Genomic DNA, 15,232 nt, shown 5'->3' with positions numbered 1-15,232 from the left:
TCTAACAGCACACGCAGGCCAAACTCTTTACAACTTCGGCTGAAACTAAGTTGAGCTAATTTCACAGCAGTGTTACTCCACAAGACAACTATTTAGGGTAACACCACAATGGCAATCAGCAGTTCCATTGCAGCCAGCATCAACTTTAAGAACTTGTCACGAAAATTCCAAAGAACGCACTATAATACTGCTGGGTCAATATTAATGCACAACTGGGCAGACAGAAAAAAACTTCAGGAACATTGCTGGGACTACCCAGCTCACGAAAGGAAAAATAAGAATATCAAATGACTAATAGAACTACACACAACGATCAACTAGTAATGAAATTCACAGCTTTTAACCCTTAAGTAGCTGCGTCGGGTGAAAATTACCCGAGAAACTTTTCTTTTGCTTAATTTCTTTGGCACTTTACATCTCAAACTTGCAGACGGCATGTATTTTCCTTTACTGTTAAGCTGTTTCAGACAGTGTATTCAGAGTCACCACTGCCTTCACTGTACTTGATTAGACACAATTGTTTGCATGTTCACACTTATTTTTCACCTGTGGCCCAATGGGAGTGCAAGTGTTCAACCGCAAAATACAGATGCAACAAGAGTACGAACAACTGCATTTCTTCTTTCCTGCATAAGTAAATCAAATAATTTACCAATATTATTTTTATTTCATATTTTCTTCCCTCAGTCGAAAGTAATGTGAGTCACATCCACCACTAAAATGGGAGATCAAGGGAATAATCAAACCCTCAAAAACAATAAAACACCTGGGGAGGATTCCATAACTGCAGAATTTTAGAAAGATTCAAATAACAAATATCTGGTCACGTTAACTGAAATCATTCAAAACATTTGGCTAACAGGAGTGATTCCTGAAGACTGGAAGACGGCCTTGATCCAGCCATCGCACAAAGTAGGTGATAAAACTGATGTCAACAACCACAGAGGCATTTCTCTCCTATTGATTACCTACAAAATCTCATCAAAAGCACTGTTAGCTAGGGTAGAACAACAACTCAAACCTCAAATTTATTTGATTAGATTAATTTACTTTTTGTTCAAATTGCTCCATAGTGAGGAGATCCTCCAGGATGTAGAACACGTCAGAAAAAAAGAATACACAAAAATAAATATTTACAACGAAAAACAAATATGCTAATGTGTATTCCATAGATCCAAAGTTGAGTGATAATCATGAACATGGAACAAGTAAACAAACTTTCTGAATGTATCTTCAATTACGAGGCAATAAACACTAAATAGAAAAATCATTTTACAACAGTTATATACAATGATTGCATTATTGCACTGAATTTGTACAGAAGTCAGATTGTACTAATACTCACATCATTTGATATCATTAGTGACACACACATATACCAGTCAGTTCTACTAAGAAAGTCATCAATGGAGTAGGAGGAGTTACCACCAATAAATCCTTTAAGCAGCTCTTAAACTGAACTTTATAGATAGTTAAACTTTTTACAGCTGCTGGCAAGTAACTGAAAATGTGTGCTTCTGAATAATGGACACTTTGAATCTTTGTGAAGACCATTCTTATTTGCAGAATTGGTTCCGTAACTGAGCTGTTTGTTTCAAAAAAACATATATTTTAACAGCAAATTTCATTCAGCAGTAGTTTATATCCCTAGTGCCCTAAACAGGCCTCTGTGGGATGTTCTTGAGCTTACAACATAAATAATTCTTATTATAAGTTTCTAGAGCTGGAAAACTTTAGCTTGGCTTGATGAATGGCTCCAAAAAATAACCCTGTGTGATATTACAAAATGAAATTGTGTGTAGTATGTCAGCTTTTTCATTTTTATATCCCCTACATCTAACAACTTTCACATTGCAAACAGGGTTTTGTTTAGGTGGTGCAGCAGTTTCTGTGGTGTGCTCCTCCAATGTGGATTTATTATCAAGCTGTAATACCAAGAATTTATCACTATCCACTTCTTCTACCAATTTATCATCATATTTTAGGCATACACTGGTGGGAAACATCTTACAAGTTCTGAACTGCATGTAGGGTGTCTTTCCAAAGTTTAGTGACATAGAATTGGCTACGAACTATCTATTAATGCCCGTGAAAATTTCATTAACTGATTGTTCTAAGGCCATACCTGATTTGCTATTTATTGTAATGTTTATATCATCTGCAAACTAAATAACGGCATCTGGTAATGTTACTGATGAGCGATCACTGATAGACACAAGAAAAGTAAAGATCCAAAATGTAACCTTGTGGGACACCACATGCAATTAGTTCCCAGTTGGATGATGTATAATAATTTAATACATGCCTCTTTCCTAATGACATCCTCTGTTTCCCATCAGAGATATAGGATTTGAACCATTTTGCAGCATTTCCTGTTACACCGTAGTATTTCAATTTACTCAAAAGGATATTGTGAGTGATTTACGCGATCAAATGCCTTTGACAGATCACAAAATATACCAGTAGCCTGTAATTTACTAGCCGGCCGCGGTGGTCTCACGGTTCTAGGCGCGCAGTCCAGAACCGTGCGATTGCTACGGTCGCAGGTTCGAATCCTGCCTCGGGCATGGATGTGTGTGATGTCCTTAGGTTAGTTAGGTTTAAGTAGTTCTAAGTTCTAGGGGACTCATGACCACAGCAGTTGAGTCCCATAGTGCTCAGAGCCATTTGAATTTGTAATTTATTATCTAATAAATTAAGTACATTTCCACTGTTTGTGTAGATGGCCTTCTCAGTATCGGAACCCTTTATAAATCCGAAATGCAACTCTGACAATATATTATTTGTAGTCAGATGGTACCTTCAAAGTCTACTAAACTCAGAAGCACACTCTTTAACTTTGTTGACATTTTATCATAACTACCAGGAAATTTTGATTTTAAAGGTTTTAAGGTGGATGTTACATCTGATGGGGTAGTGGCTTTAGAAAGAACAGGGCATATTCAGAGTGGATTTTCAACTTAAAGGCAATAATACCATATCTAAAAAAAAAAAATTAATCAAATTGGTTGACTTTAAGAATGTCTATGACTCAGCTGATAAGAAGTCACTATGCGAAATTCTCAATGAACTGTGCATTTGTAGTAAAACCACAACTCTAATTAAGCGAACAGTCATAAACACCCATTCTGAAATGAAATTTAGAGGTGAAAATTCTGGAAGTTTTGAGAGCAAAATTGGAGTGTCAGAAAGGATGGTCTCTCAGCCCTGCTACTTGTGTCCTACAAGAAGTCATAACAGAATGTCATTAGCAAAATGCCATAACAATGAGGGAGTTAGATTAGTTGACAAAAGGGGCACTCTACAAATACACTGCACCAGGATATCAGTCAGCAGAAGTAACCCGATGATGACATGTTACACCACTGAAAATTCGTTCTACAGTGATCAGTCAATCTGGCTGCATGCCCAAGAGACTTTCAAACTGTTTACCTATGGAAAAAAAAGGGCAATGATGGAAGCAAAACAAATCAAAGAAAGAAAAGTACTAAGGAAAATTTTGGAACCAGTTAAATAGCAATTACGATACAGAAGATGCCGTAATAGTGAACTTTACGTACAGACTGAAAAAATTAAGAGATATGGTTAGGAAAAGATGAATCCCAATGGACCGACAAAAAGACGGTTCATATATTCAGTAAATAAAAAATGCATAACACATACTGCAAAGACATTGGAAGGAACAGGGATGAACTCTACATTATTCCACAAGACACTGAGGAATGACTGCCACTCAAAAAGAAATAGCAATTTTCTAAAGGTTTCCGTGAAAAACCCAAGAAAAAGACTGAAGCCACATAAACAGAACAAAGAAGAGAGAAATATACAGAAATGTGGAAGGAAAGAAAGGAGAAACAGTTGCAATAACAATAGTTCATAGTGGCTCATATGTAAAAGAAGAAGGAGACAAACAATGGTATCGATGATTTCATACAAAGGAAGAAAGTTACGATCTGAGAGAATGTAGTAGTAATGGATCAACAGGAAATCAAAGCTTTCTTTTTTTTTTTTTAATAAAATTGACTAAAGTGGTCCAAAAGCATGTAAACAAACACACAATGAAGAACAGTTCCATTAGCTAATAAAATGCAAAAGCTGCAAGTATTTCATCCCAGTGAGTTATTTTGAAGCATTATATTGCTGTTTACCTTTAACAGGAGTGACTGCTCCATACAGGCGCCAGTCAAATGTACTAGGAAGTCCATTCTTCAGTTCAACAGATACATTGTAAGGGAAGGGCTGACCACCATTATAGCCTGGTGTGTATTTGCGACCACGGAGTGCTTGCAGTTCCAAGTCAGTTCTATCGGCTAGGTGGTTGACTGCCAGTGTATAACCCACATTTGCACGGTTTTTTGAATGAATGAACCTTTAAATAATTTACAAAATGATAACAACAAATCAAACATGAGATTTGTGAAATCTGTCTAGAGCGTATAGATATGCAAACACGTGAATTAGTAAATAAATACATTCTGGTAGTATAAATGAACATTGCTAACTAAAATACAAAAACTACAAACAAGAACTATATTAGGTAAATTCATTAGTGTTGATCATTGTTTTTTGTCCTTCTCTTTCTCCTTTTTTTAGTTCGAAAACTATTTTTTCCATACTGACAGCCAGCCTGCAAAACTTTCGATACCACACCAATAGTCGTCATATTACCATTAAAACAAAACAAAAATCAAATTGACTGTATGGAGCAATTTATTACTGTAGATGACGATGGGTCAACCAATTCATGCAAGAAAGAGAACAGTAAACAAATCACTATGTTAGTAGGTGGTCATGCACCAAAGAAGTAAGTTGATTTTTTCTATCAGGAAAAGCGTTTTCTGGTATGAAAGAAGATAAATAAAGGAGGAGGGGGATTAATACCAGTACAAAACACTTTACCCGGAAGATGTTTCAGTAATGGAAAAAATGAGGAACTGAAACTTATTGCTGCAACATCCATCCCTTTGATGTTCCTCTCTAGCATCATATGGACATAAATGTGTGACTAATACGTTTTTGGTGAGATGAGGAGGCTATGACAACTATACTTACTTCTCAGAGGCTCTACTTCTGGGATGGAATCCACTCACTGGAAAAATGTTGACCTGTGTGAGGCAAACTCGCACTCCATCAAAAAATAATTGAATTTTAGAGAGAAAAGGACCTTTTGCACACACGTGGAAAACTTCACACCTTGTCACAGTGAGTAGTTGATCTGCTGCTGGAAACTTCTCCAACCAGAACCTATCTGCAAACAAAACCTGTAGCTTCCTACTTCCTCACCTACATTTCACACTCCGCAGCTATTATTTCAAAACTGATTTTCTGAGCTTTGTTCTATAGTGAAGACAACCCTACCCATTAACCTTCATCACAGTGGCTTTCATCACTCTTGTGGCCTCTGCAATGCACTGAGCAGACCCTATACTATACGTAATTCACTTCTTGGGCACACAGCTCCTCTAAATATCATTTACACCTTGTTTCACAACTTTTCTTATGCAATTTTACCACAATTAAGGTCACCTCAAGCAGTGGAGGACCTACTTCAGGGTGTATATGCAGACAAGGAAAACAATTCCTGGATTTCCTGGTTACAAACAAATTTTTCCCAGGTGAAAATACACTTTTTTCCATGTTAAGTGATAGTATACTTTCCCCCAGAACCATAACACTTATCAGTTCTTTGAATGGTTATACACCGGCATAGACCATGCCAGCACTTTAGCACTTTAGAAAACCAACCCCAGAGGGGAAGGGAGAGGGGAAGGGAGGGAAAGGTGTTTTGGAAAGATCTTTGATGTGCAGCAACATGTACACTGTCATAAACGGAACAGGATATCAGAGGATACTCCAAGACCATCGGAATTTTGTAAACAATATTAAAATGCATAATTTGGCTTAAAGTGCACATTCATATATTCAGATTCACAAAGAAGTAGGTCCCAGCCTAATATTAAGCTTTTCAGTGTGTGTTACGGGATGCAAATTTTCTTGGAGTGCCAATAATGTAGGAAATACTACAGTTTGTTCTTTATTATTGAATAAAGCCATATGTGCCAGATGATGAAAAAGTGCACTTGAAATTTGGCAAACAGTTGAAACTACCCAATAATGTGAAATGAAACACTTCACTACAAATAAATTGACTGCCTCTGCTGAAAAGATTATTGAAAGTCAAATTTCTTTACTAAATCAACAAAAATAACTTCATTGTTCTATAAGGTGATTAATGCTTGACTGCCAAAAATGTGGAAACAAAATCAGTAAACTGAAACTAACTTAGCCTTCTGTAATTACATGAATGTATTTTAATTCACTAGATAGCTCCTGGCCACAGAAATCAGTTTTGTTTTCATTTCATGTGAGAGCTGTAAACGACCCCCCCTCCCCAGTACAACTCAGACTGCTCCGCATATGGGCGAATCTGGGCAGTTACTGTACTGGTGCACCAGAAATATTTTTCCGGGCAGCATCTGGCTGCTTGTTGCTACTGCCGATACAGCTAACAGACACAATTCAAGTATCCAGCAGCGGGAGATGATAGTGCTCATACGTGACTCAATTGCGCATGCGCATGAGCCCACTGGCAACTGCTCAAACGAACCTAATCCAGACAGTTGGGATGTCACGCTCATCGGAAACAGTTTGTTGTCATGAAGTACTGCATAGTCTTCGTCCTAAAGCCTTTGACACATTTTGCTATTGGCAGGCTCTTGTGTGTGCACTGTGTTTTGTTGCTGTGAATGACGCATTTCCTTTGCAGCTTAAGATTTTTTTTTTTCTTTCTCATTTATGTTTTATTGCTGCAGTATTATTCTACAGTAGTGGGATACAGTAAAATTCTTTGTTGGAGTATCAGTTTTTACCAGTCAAAACAACAAAACTTTAATTGAAAAAAAAAGCAACAATGAAAAATTTCCAGAATTCTATAAAATTCCACAGTTTTTCCTTTTTTTCTCCCGGACAAAAAAATTCCCACGTTTTCCCCTGATTTCTCATCTGTCACAGGGGTATATACACCCTATATTCCAAAAATCCACATCACATGCAAGTTGAAGTACAAATACCATCCAACTATGTATAAGCAATGGTCTTACCAACTCAAAGCTCATACAGGGAGTGAACTAGTATGCAGAAAAAATTCTATATTTTGAATATGCACCCCTAATCAAATATTTGGTGCAATGAAAGGAACTGCAGTCCAGTTTTTAGTTGGCTGCCTGACAGCAGGCACTTTGAACATTTCCTCAACAATACACACCCCCACATGTACCAACTATTTGTGGTGCCACAGATTGTGAAAGCCTAATGCTAATGGTCACAGGAGAATTTGAATGCAAGGTTGTCATATCAAGCATACTCCAGTCATCCAGCTGCTTTATCATTCACCATGATAAATGTATCACATAAATGTGATGGTACAGTGCAATGTTTACTGACCAGCTGTGGGAGCCAACGCAGGATGAATAGTCTGTGTGGGCTTCACACGTGCCCGTCAACAACCATTTCTTCCCACATCTAAGCACCCAATGTAGCAATATCAGTTTTAAAGGTTTGTTATAGAGGACAAGATGGTTGTACATGGTGGACACTTTCTCTAAGTTACCAGTCAGATGTCAACAGCCACAACACAGACTGCAATATGGGCATTGGTGTCAATCATTGCAACAAAGTCCCTGTGGAGTTAAAAAAAAAAAAAAAAAAAAAAAAAAAAAAAAAAAAAACTGGATCCAGGTCCTGACCATCTCTCATCTCCACTCTGCTCTGCTCCACAGTTCTGCTGAAGGAGAGGGATCGGCAAGTACATTTTAGGCTCAAATATAGAAGACAATGAAAACAATGACATTCTAGGATGCACTGATCGGCTTCCCCTGCCCCAAATGCAGAAGAAGATGCTCATGGTCTTACTGGATTTGGCCTAGTCAGCCCAGGAAATAGTCTCACCTGCACCATGTGCCTGCACCATTCACCACTCACCTGGGTAGACACAGGAGGCTTAAAATCCCAAAAGTCACAAAATGCCAAGAACAACTGATATATGATCAATATTAATCAAAACTGTGACATTGCTACAGCAGTGCCATCACAAGACCAACACAATCACAACACGAATGTTCCAGCATCGCCCCCAGTCCACTAACCACCAGTTGACTTGTGCCTCAATCCATACCTCTCTTGCCAACTGGATAATGTTACAACAAATGTCATCATCAACATCATCCACTGCAACAGCAGGAGGGACAAGTGTGTGACTCAATAAGGACAGACTCCTTTATAAACCACCAGGAAAGTGATAACCCACATCTTAGCAGGTGGTTACAAGCACTGTGCTGAAAACTATAGTGGCTATTTGAACACCTCATCCATAATGGTGTAGTACTCCATTCTGGTGTCTGATAAAGAAAAGCACCCCTGGGTAACTGAGCCAGATTTTACTAAGGTCATTAGCAGGCCTGCAGTTTGTTAAGAAAGGAGGGATTTTGCATTCCCGACAAAGACCAATGTCTATGCTGCTCTGGCCCAACAGACTCACCCAAAGTAGGTATTACGACAACTGCTGTCTATGAGTGCATCAATTCCATCCTAAACCTGATGGACAAAAAACAGGAAACAATAGGAGTCTTTATTGACTTGTCAAAAGCTTTTGACATGGTGGACCATAAAATTCTGCTATCAAAGCTAGAAAGATATGGTATTCGAGGTCTGTCCAACAAGTGGATCAGTTCCTTCCTGACTGTATCAAGCACACAAATATTGAAGTAAAAACTGTATCTAATCACTTATCTGACTATAAACAAATTAAATGTGGTGTACCCCAAGGATCAGTATTGGGACCCCTTCTGTTTCTTCTGTACATAAATGATCTAAGCTTAAATCTTGATGCACACAAAAAAATCATATTTGCAGATGACACCACGATTCTACTAAAAGGAGACGACAATGAACAGTTACAGCAGACAGTAAACACGGTCACGAAACAACTTAGCAGCTGGGCACAGAGTAATCAGCTTGTAATAAACAGTAAGAAAACCATTGCTCTAAAATTCCACAATGTTCCTAACAAGGACATGTTTATCCCATCAGTCTCTATCAATGACGAACCAGTTGGTAACAATACTGAAACCAAATTTTTAGGACTTTGGCTGCAGAGTAACATCAGATGGAATGAGCATATTAAATATCTCAATGCAGAACTTAGCAAAACATGTTACCTTCTTTGTTCATTAAAATCATGCTGTAGTGAGAAAACAGTATTGAATGCACATCATGCGTACTTTCATTCTCGTCTTAGATATGGGGTCACCTTCTGGGGAAACTCCAAAACAGCTAATAGCACTTTTAAACTACAAAAAAGGGCCATTAGAATCTTGTTTGGGTGCAAGCCTAGAGACTCTTGTAAACCCCTGTTTAAGAAATCTGGTATTCCTCCATTACCATGTGTATACATTATGGAAACCCTTTTGTTCTTTAAATTAAATGTAATAGGCAAGGACCGGTGACTGCAAAAAAATTGTGATATACATGAGCACTTTACCAGACAAAACAGAAACTTACATATGACTCAAATCAGCCCAGCACTGTGCCAAAAATGTACTTTTCACATGGGAGTTAAGCTTTATAACAAACTTCCTGAAAACATAAAAGCTATCACTGAGGTCAATACATTTGGAAAATCTCTTAAGTCATATTTACAGCATCACTGCTTTTACTCCATTGAAAAATATTTAAATTTATGAAATGTGTCATATAAATACTTATGTGTAAAGTGTATTATTGTAACCTTAAATATGTATGCCTTGTAATGACTTTCAGCCTGTATATTTATAGCTTGACTTGTCCAATGTCTTATGCATAAGCTGCTATGTAGACAACAGGACCAATAAAAAATACAATACAATACAAGCTAAACAGCTGGTAGCCACATCAAGTAAAGCCAACCACACTGTCACAGTCAGTCAGTATCTTGCATACTGGAGACCGCATAAACATCATCTCGTACTATCAAGTTCTTAATGGATCTGGTCACTGTTAGGATATTTTGTGAATTGAATGTATAACACATTCAGGTTTCTCTTAACAATACTCATTCGCCTCAGCAATTTCATTGTGTATTTGCTCAAATATAACAAACTTGTGTGTGAACTGTTTCAAGTATAGTGTATCAGCACATAACACGTGTGTTAGTAAAAAATACTCAATTATTTAATGTTGAGTTGGACACTTCACTATCAGCATCATGCAATGGTCATATGCGCACAACCACATTGTTGTTGTTGCTGTTGTGGTCTTCAGTCCAAAGACTGGTTTGATGCAGCTCTCCGTGCTATTCTATCCTGTGCAAGCCTCGTCATCTCCAAGTACCTACAGCAACCTGCATAATTCTTAATCTGCTTAGTGTATTCATCTCAATCTACCTCAACAATTTTTAGCCTTCACGCTTCCCTCCAATACTAAATTGGTGATCCCTTGATGCCTTAGAATGTGGCCTACCAACTGATCCCTTCTAATCAATTTGTGCCACAAGTTCCTCTTCTCCCCAATTCTATTCAGTACCTCCTCACTAGTTACGTGATCTACCCATCTAATCTTAGCATTCTTCTGTAGCACCACATTTCGAAAGCTTCTATTATCGTCTTGTCTAAACTATTTATTGTTCATGTTTCACTTCCATACATGGCTACACACTACACAAATACTTTCAAAGTGGACTTCTTGCTACTTAAATCTATACTCAATGTTAACAAATTTCTCTTCTTCAGGAATGCTTTCCTTGCTACAGCCAGTCAATATTTTATATCTTCTCTACTTCCACTATCGTCAGTTATTTTCCTACCCAAACAGCAAAACTCATCTACTACTTTAAGTGTCTTATTTCCGAATCTAATTCCCTTAGCATCACCTGATTTAATTCAACAACATCCCATTATTCTCATTTTGCTTTTGTTGGTGTTCATCTCATATTCTCCTTAGGAGACACAGCCCATTCCATTCAGCTGTTCTTCCAGGCCCTTTGCTGTCTATGACAGAATTAAAATTTTGTCGGCAAACATCAAAGTTATTATTTCTTCTCCAGGGATTTTAATTCTGACTCAAAATTATTCTTTTGTTTCCTTTACTGCTTGCTCAATAAACAGATTGAATAACATCAAGGAGAGGCTACAACCCTGTCTCACTCCCTTCCCAACCACTGCTTCCCTTTCATGCCTCTTGACTCGTATAACTGGTTCCTGTACAAATTGTAAATGGCCTTTCGCTCCCTGTGTTTTACACCTGCCACCTTCAGAATTTGAAAGAGAGTATTTCAGTCAACATTGTCAAGAGCTTTCTCTAAGTCTACAAATGTTAGAAACGTAGGTTTGCCTTTCCTTAACCCATTTTCTATGATAAGTCATTGGTTCAGTATTGCCTCGCGTGTTCCAATATTTCTACGCAATCCCAACTGATCTTCCCCGAGGTCAGCTTCTACCAATTTCTCCATTCATCTGTAAAGAATTTGTGTTAGTAGTTTGCAACCGTGACTTATTAAACTGATAGTTCGGTAATTTTAACACCTGCAAACATTTGCTTTCTTTCGTATTGGATTTACTATGTTGTTCTTTAACTCTGAGGGTATTTCACCTGTTTCACACAACTTACTCACCAGGTGGAAGAGTTTTGTCGTGTCTGGCTCTCCCAAGGCTATTAGTAGTTCTAATGGAATTTTGTCTACTTCTTGGGCCTAGTTTCACCTTAGGTCTTTCATCGCTCTGTCAAATACTTCATGCAATATCATAGCTCCCATTCCATCTCCATCTAAATCCTCTTCCATTTCCATAATATTGACCTCAAGTACATGACCCTTGTATAGACCCTCTATATATTCCTTCGACCTTCCTACTTTCCCTTCTTTGCTTCAGACTGATTTTCCATCTGAGCTCTTGATATTCATACAAGTGGTTCTCTTTTCCCCAAAGGTCTCTCTAATTTTCCTGTAGGCAGTAGCTATCTATAATTCAAGAACAGTCTTAATCGCATTTATTATTATTATAATACCGCCAACCGGTTTCAACCTACGTCGGGTTGAAACCAGTTGGCGGTATAATAATAATAATAATAATAATAATAATAATAATAAATGTGATCAAGACTGTTCTTGAATTATTGATTAATCATACTAATCACTGCTTCTCTCCACAACCATGTTGTCCAAAAATCTAAGTAGCTATCTAATTCCTAGTGACACATGCTTCTACATCCTTACATTTGTCCTCTAGCTATCCCTGCTTAACCATTTTGCACTTCCTGTCAATCTCATTTTTGAGACGTCTGTATTCCTTTTCACCTGTTTCATTTACTGCATTTTTATATTTTCTCCTTTCATCAATTAAATTCAGTATCTCTTCTGTTGCCCAATGATTTCTACTAGCCCTTGTCTTTTTACCTACTTGATCCTTTGCTGCCTTCACTATTTCATCTCTCAAAACTACCCATTTTTTCTTCTACTGTATTTCTTTCCCCTGTTCTTGTCAGTCATTCCCTAATGCTCTCTTTGAAACTCTCTACAACCTCTGGTTCTTTCAGTTTATCCAAGTCCCATCTTCTTAAATTCCTACCTTTTTGCAGTTTCTTCATTTTTAATCTACACTTCTTAATCAATAAATAGTGGTCAGAGTCCACACCTGCCCTTGGAAATAGTTTACAATTTAAAACCTGGTTCCTTAATCTCTGTCTTAGCAATATATAACCTATCAAAACCATGCAACACATCAAAAAGTAATTCAAAGACTAACATGCAATTACAAACTTTTTGTTATTAGTGCGAACAGTCATTTGTTTGGTGCTGAGGTAGAATAATACATGCTAGGTAAATATACCATTCACAGTAAGAAGGGAAAGACTTATTAAATTTACTTAAAACAGCTAACTGAAAGGGAACTTCAATAGCTAGACAATTGGTCAAATAATACAATTACCTCATATTCTGCCTGAACAATTCTTTCCTCTGAGAATGTTCTACGTCACTAACATAGCTCTTTTTGTGGATGTGTTTGAACTCTTCAAATGCTTTGTCTACATGTTTGTCATAATTATGGACAAATTCTTTCATTGGATTGAAAGTGTATATGTGTTTACTTCCAGGTCCCGGGAATGATGTGCACGTCATATCTGCAAAAAAAAAAAAAAAAAAAAAAAAAAAAAAAAAAAAAAAAAAAAAAAAACAGAAGTAAATGATCAAAGAAAGAAATGACACATACAAAAATATGCATGTACACAAAACAGATTGTAAATGTGGTAACATCCTATTTTTCTTAGTGTTATGACTAATAATTTCACAATGGTTTCAGTATACTCTTGCCAGATAATTTAGATAAACAGAATTATGACTGACATACTGCATTATTTTTTTTTTGGGGGGCGGGGGGTAGTGGGGGGGGGGGGGGGGGGTAGGGGAGGTGCATACTTGAGAAGGGTTTGCACGTAACTTAAAAAGTAGGCAATACAGTGAACAAGTAGTGCTCCAAAAGGAACTACAATTGTCTGTTGGCTGACTCCTATTACTTGACTTGTTGAAACATCAAAAACGAAGTTATTTGAATTGATGTATAAAAAAAGTTGCAATAATCGTGAAATTCACATAATTAACAAATCACCATTAGCATGTTTTTTTTATGATTTCAACTGGTAATACACTGCCTGACAAAAAAAGAAGCACCGTTTAGTGTTGTTACAAGCCAGAAAAGGGTATAAGAAGAGATTTGAACATCATCACATATTGATCAATCACTGTGATGATACAGATATACCATGTACTTGGGTGAGAAAGCTTATCAGTTCCTGACATATCGAAAGGGGAATCATTTTTGGTCTTTATTTGGCTGTCTGGTCAAATAGTGTGATATCCATATTTGAGAGGCATTTTGATGTGACATTGGTCCTATGTTGAACCACAGGGGAATGTGAGACACGCATATTCATTGCCACGGTTCCATTCAATCACATCTGACCGTAACAATGGAGGATCACTGTATTCTGCACCTTGCATATGTTAACCCCTTTACATCTGCACATGCCATCCGAGGATAAGTAGTGGACTCCCTGCAACATTCTAGTCATCTCGCATCACTAGTCAGAGACTAGGAGCAGTTCGAATAGGGAATTATTGTTATGTCTATAGGCTGCTGTAAAGACAACACAAACGGCTGCATTTGGAGTTATGTCATGATCCGGAAGCATGGAATGGTGATGAATGGCATCACACTGTGTCCAGTGATGAATCATGTGTTGCACTGTGCTGGATAACAATCATTGACAAGCATGGTGGCAAAGTGGGGAGACGTCTCATTCTTCCAATGTTGTGAGAGGCACAGCGGTGTTACTCCTGCCGCCATGATATGGGGAGTCACTGGGCTTTGATATCATGTTATGGCTTGTAGTGGCTGAGTGATCTCTGCTGGCCCAACAGTATGTCACAGACATCCTCCTATGTTACCTCACATGCCATGCTACAGTATCACTGTGTCATTTTTCAACAGGAGAATGTTCATCTACATATGTTAAGTGTGTATATGAAATGCGTGCCGTTGACGTGCTCTTGTGGCCAGCAAACTCCCTAGATCTGTCCTGAAACAACTGTGGGACCAGCTCTACAGTCAATTCCACCCCAGTGCAAATATAAACGATATACTGGATCAGTTACAACAGTTTGGGCTAACTTGGCACAGGAAAGGATATAATGTATTCATGACATCTGTCCCAACTATAGTAAAGGCATCCATGCTAAAAGGTATGCAACATCACACTGATAAGTGGGCTCATATACTGCCAAGTTCCTTGTAAATTTGACTCGAGATTGTAATCACTGAAATAATATCACATACCCTCACAACGGGTGAAGTTTCATTCAACTTCTTGAACCCTCCATCTCTCGTTGAATTTTGCTATAAAAATTGAATAAAATGTAACAAATTTTTACAAATGTTGAATATTGCTCTTTATGAGTCTGCGGCAAGTAAAACAAAGATTTACAACGGCATAGGCATTTCCAAGATGACTGTGGAGAAGTTCAAGATGACTGTTTTTCTGGACACCTCAGCACAACAACAACTGACGAAAATGTGGGAAAAGTGAAAGAAATGATTATGAGCTATCATTGAATCACAATCAGAGAAGTCACCAATGACGTCGGCACATCAAATGGTTCACGAAATGAAATATTTTTCAAAGTTTTGGGTATGAAACATGTGACACC

At 37.7% G+C, this 15,232-nt stretch overlaps 1 protein-coding gene across 1 annotated transcript in view; it reads right to left on the bottom strand.

Annotated features, from left to right (window-relative positions):
• Positions 1–15,232, bottom strand: part of LOC126195324 (digestive cysteine proteinase 1) — an 83,333-nt gene that overhangs the window by 55,596 nt on the left and 12,505 nt on the right. Inside the window, exons 6-7 of the mRNA XM_049933890.1 lie at positions 12,957–13,149; positions 4,149–4,369 (exon numbers count right to left, since the gene is read on the bottom strand). Coding sequence (XP_049789847.1) covers positions 4,149–4,369; positions 12,957–13,149 — 414 coding nt within the window. The remainder of the gene's footprint in view (positions 1–4,148; positions 4,370–12,956; positions 13,150–15,232) is intronic.

The sequence above is a fragment of the Schistocerca nitens genome, chromosome 7, assembly GCF_023898315.1.
Source record: "Schistocerca nitens isolate TAMUIC-IGC-003100 chromosome 7, iqSchNite1.1, whole genome shotgun sequence".
NCBI lineage: Eukaryota > Metazoa > Arthropoda > Insecta > Orthoptera > Acrididae > Schistocerca > Schistocerca nitens.
Note: the sequence above shows the minus strand (reverse complement) of the source record. Positions and strands in the feature narration are given on the sequence as shown.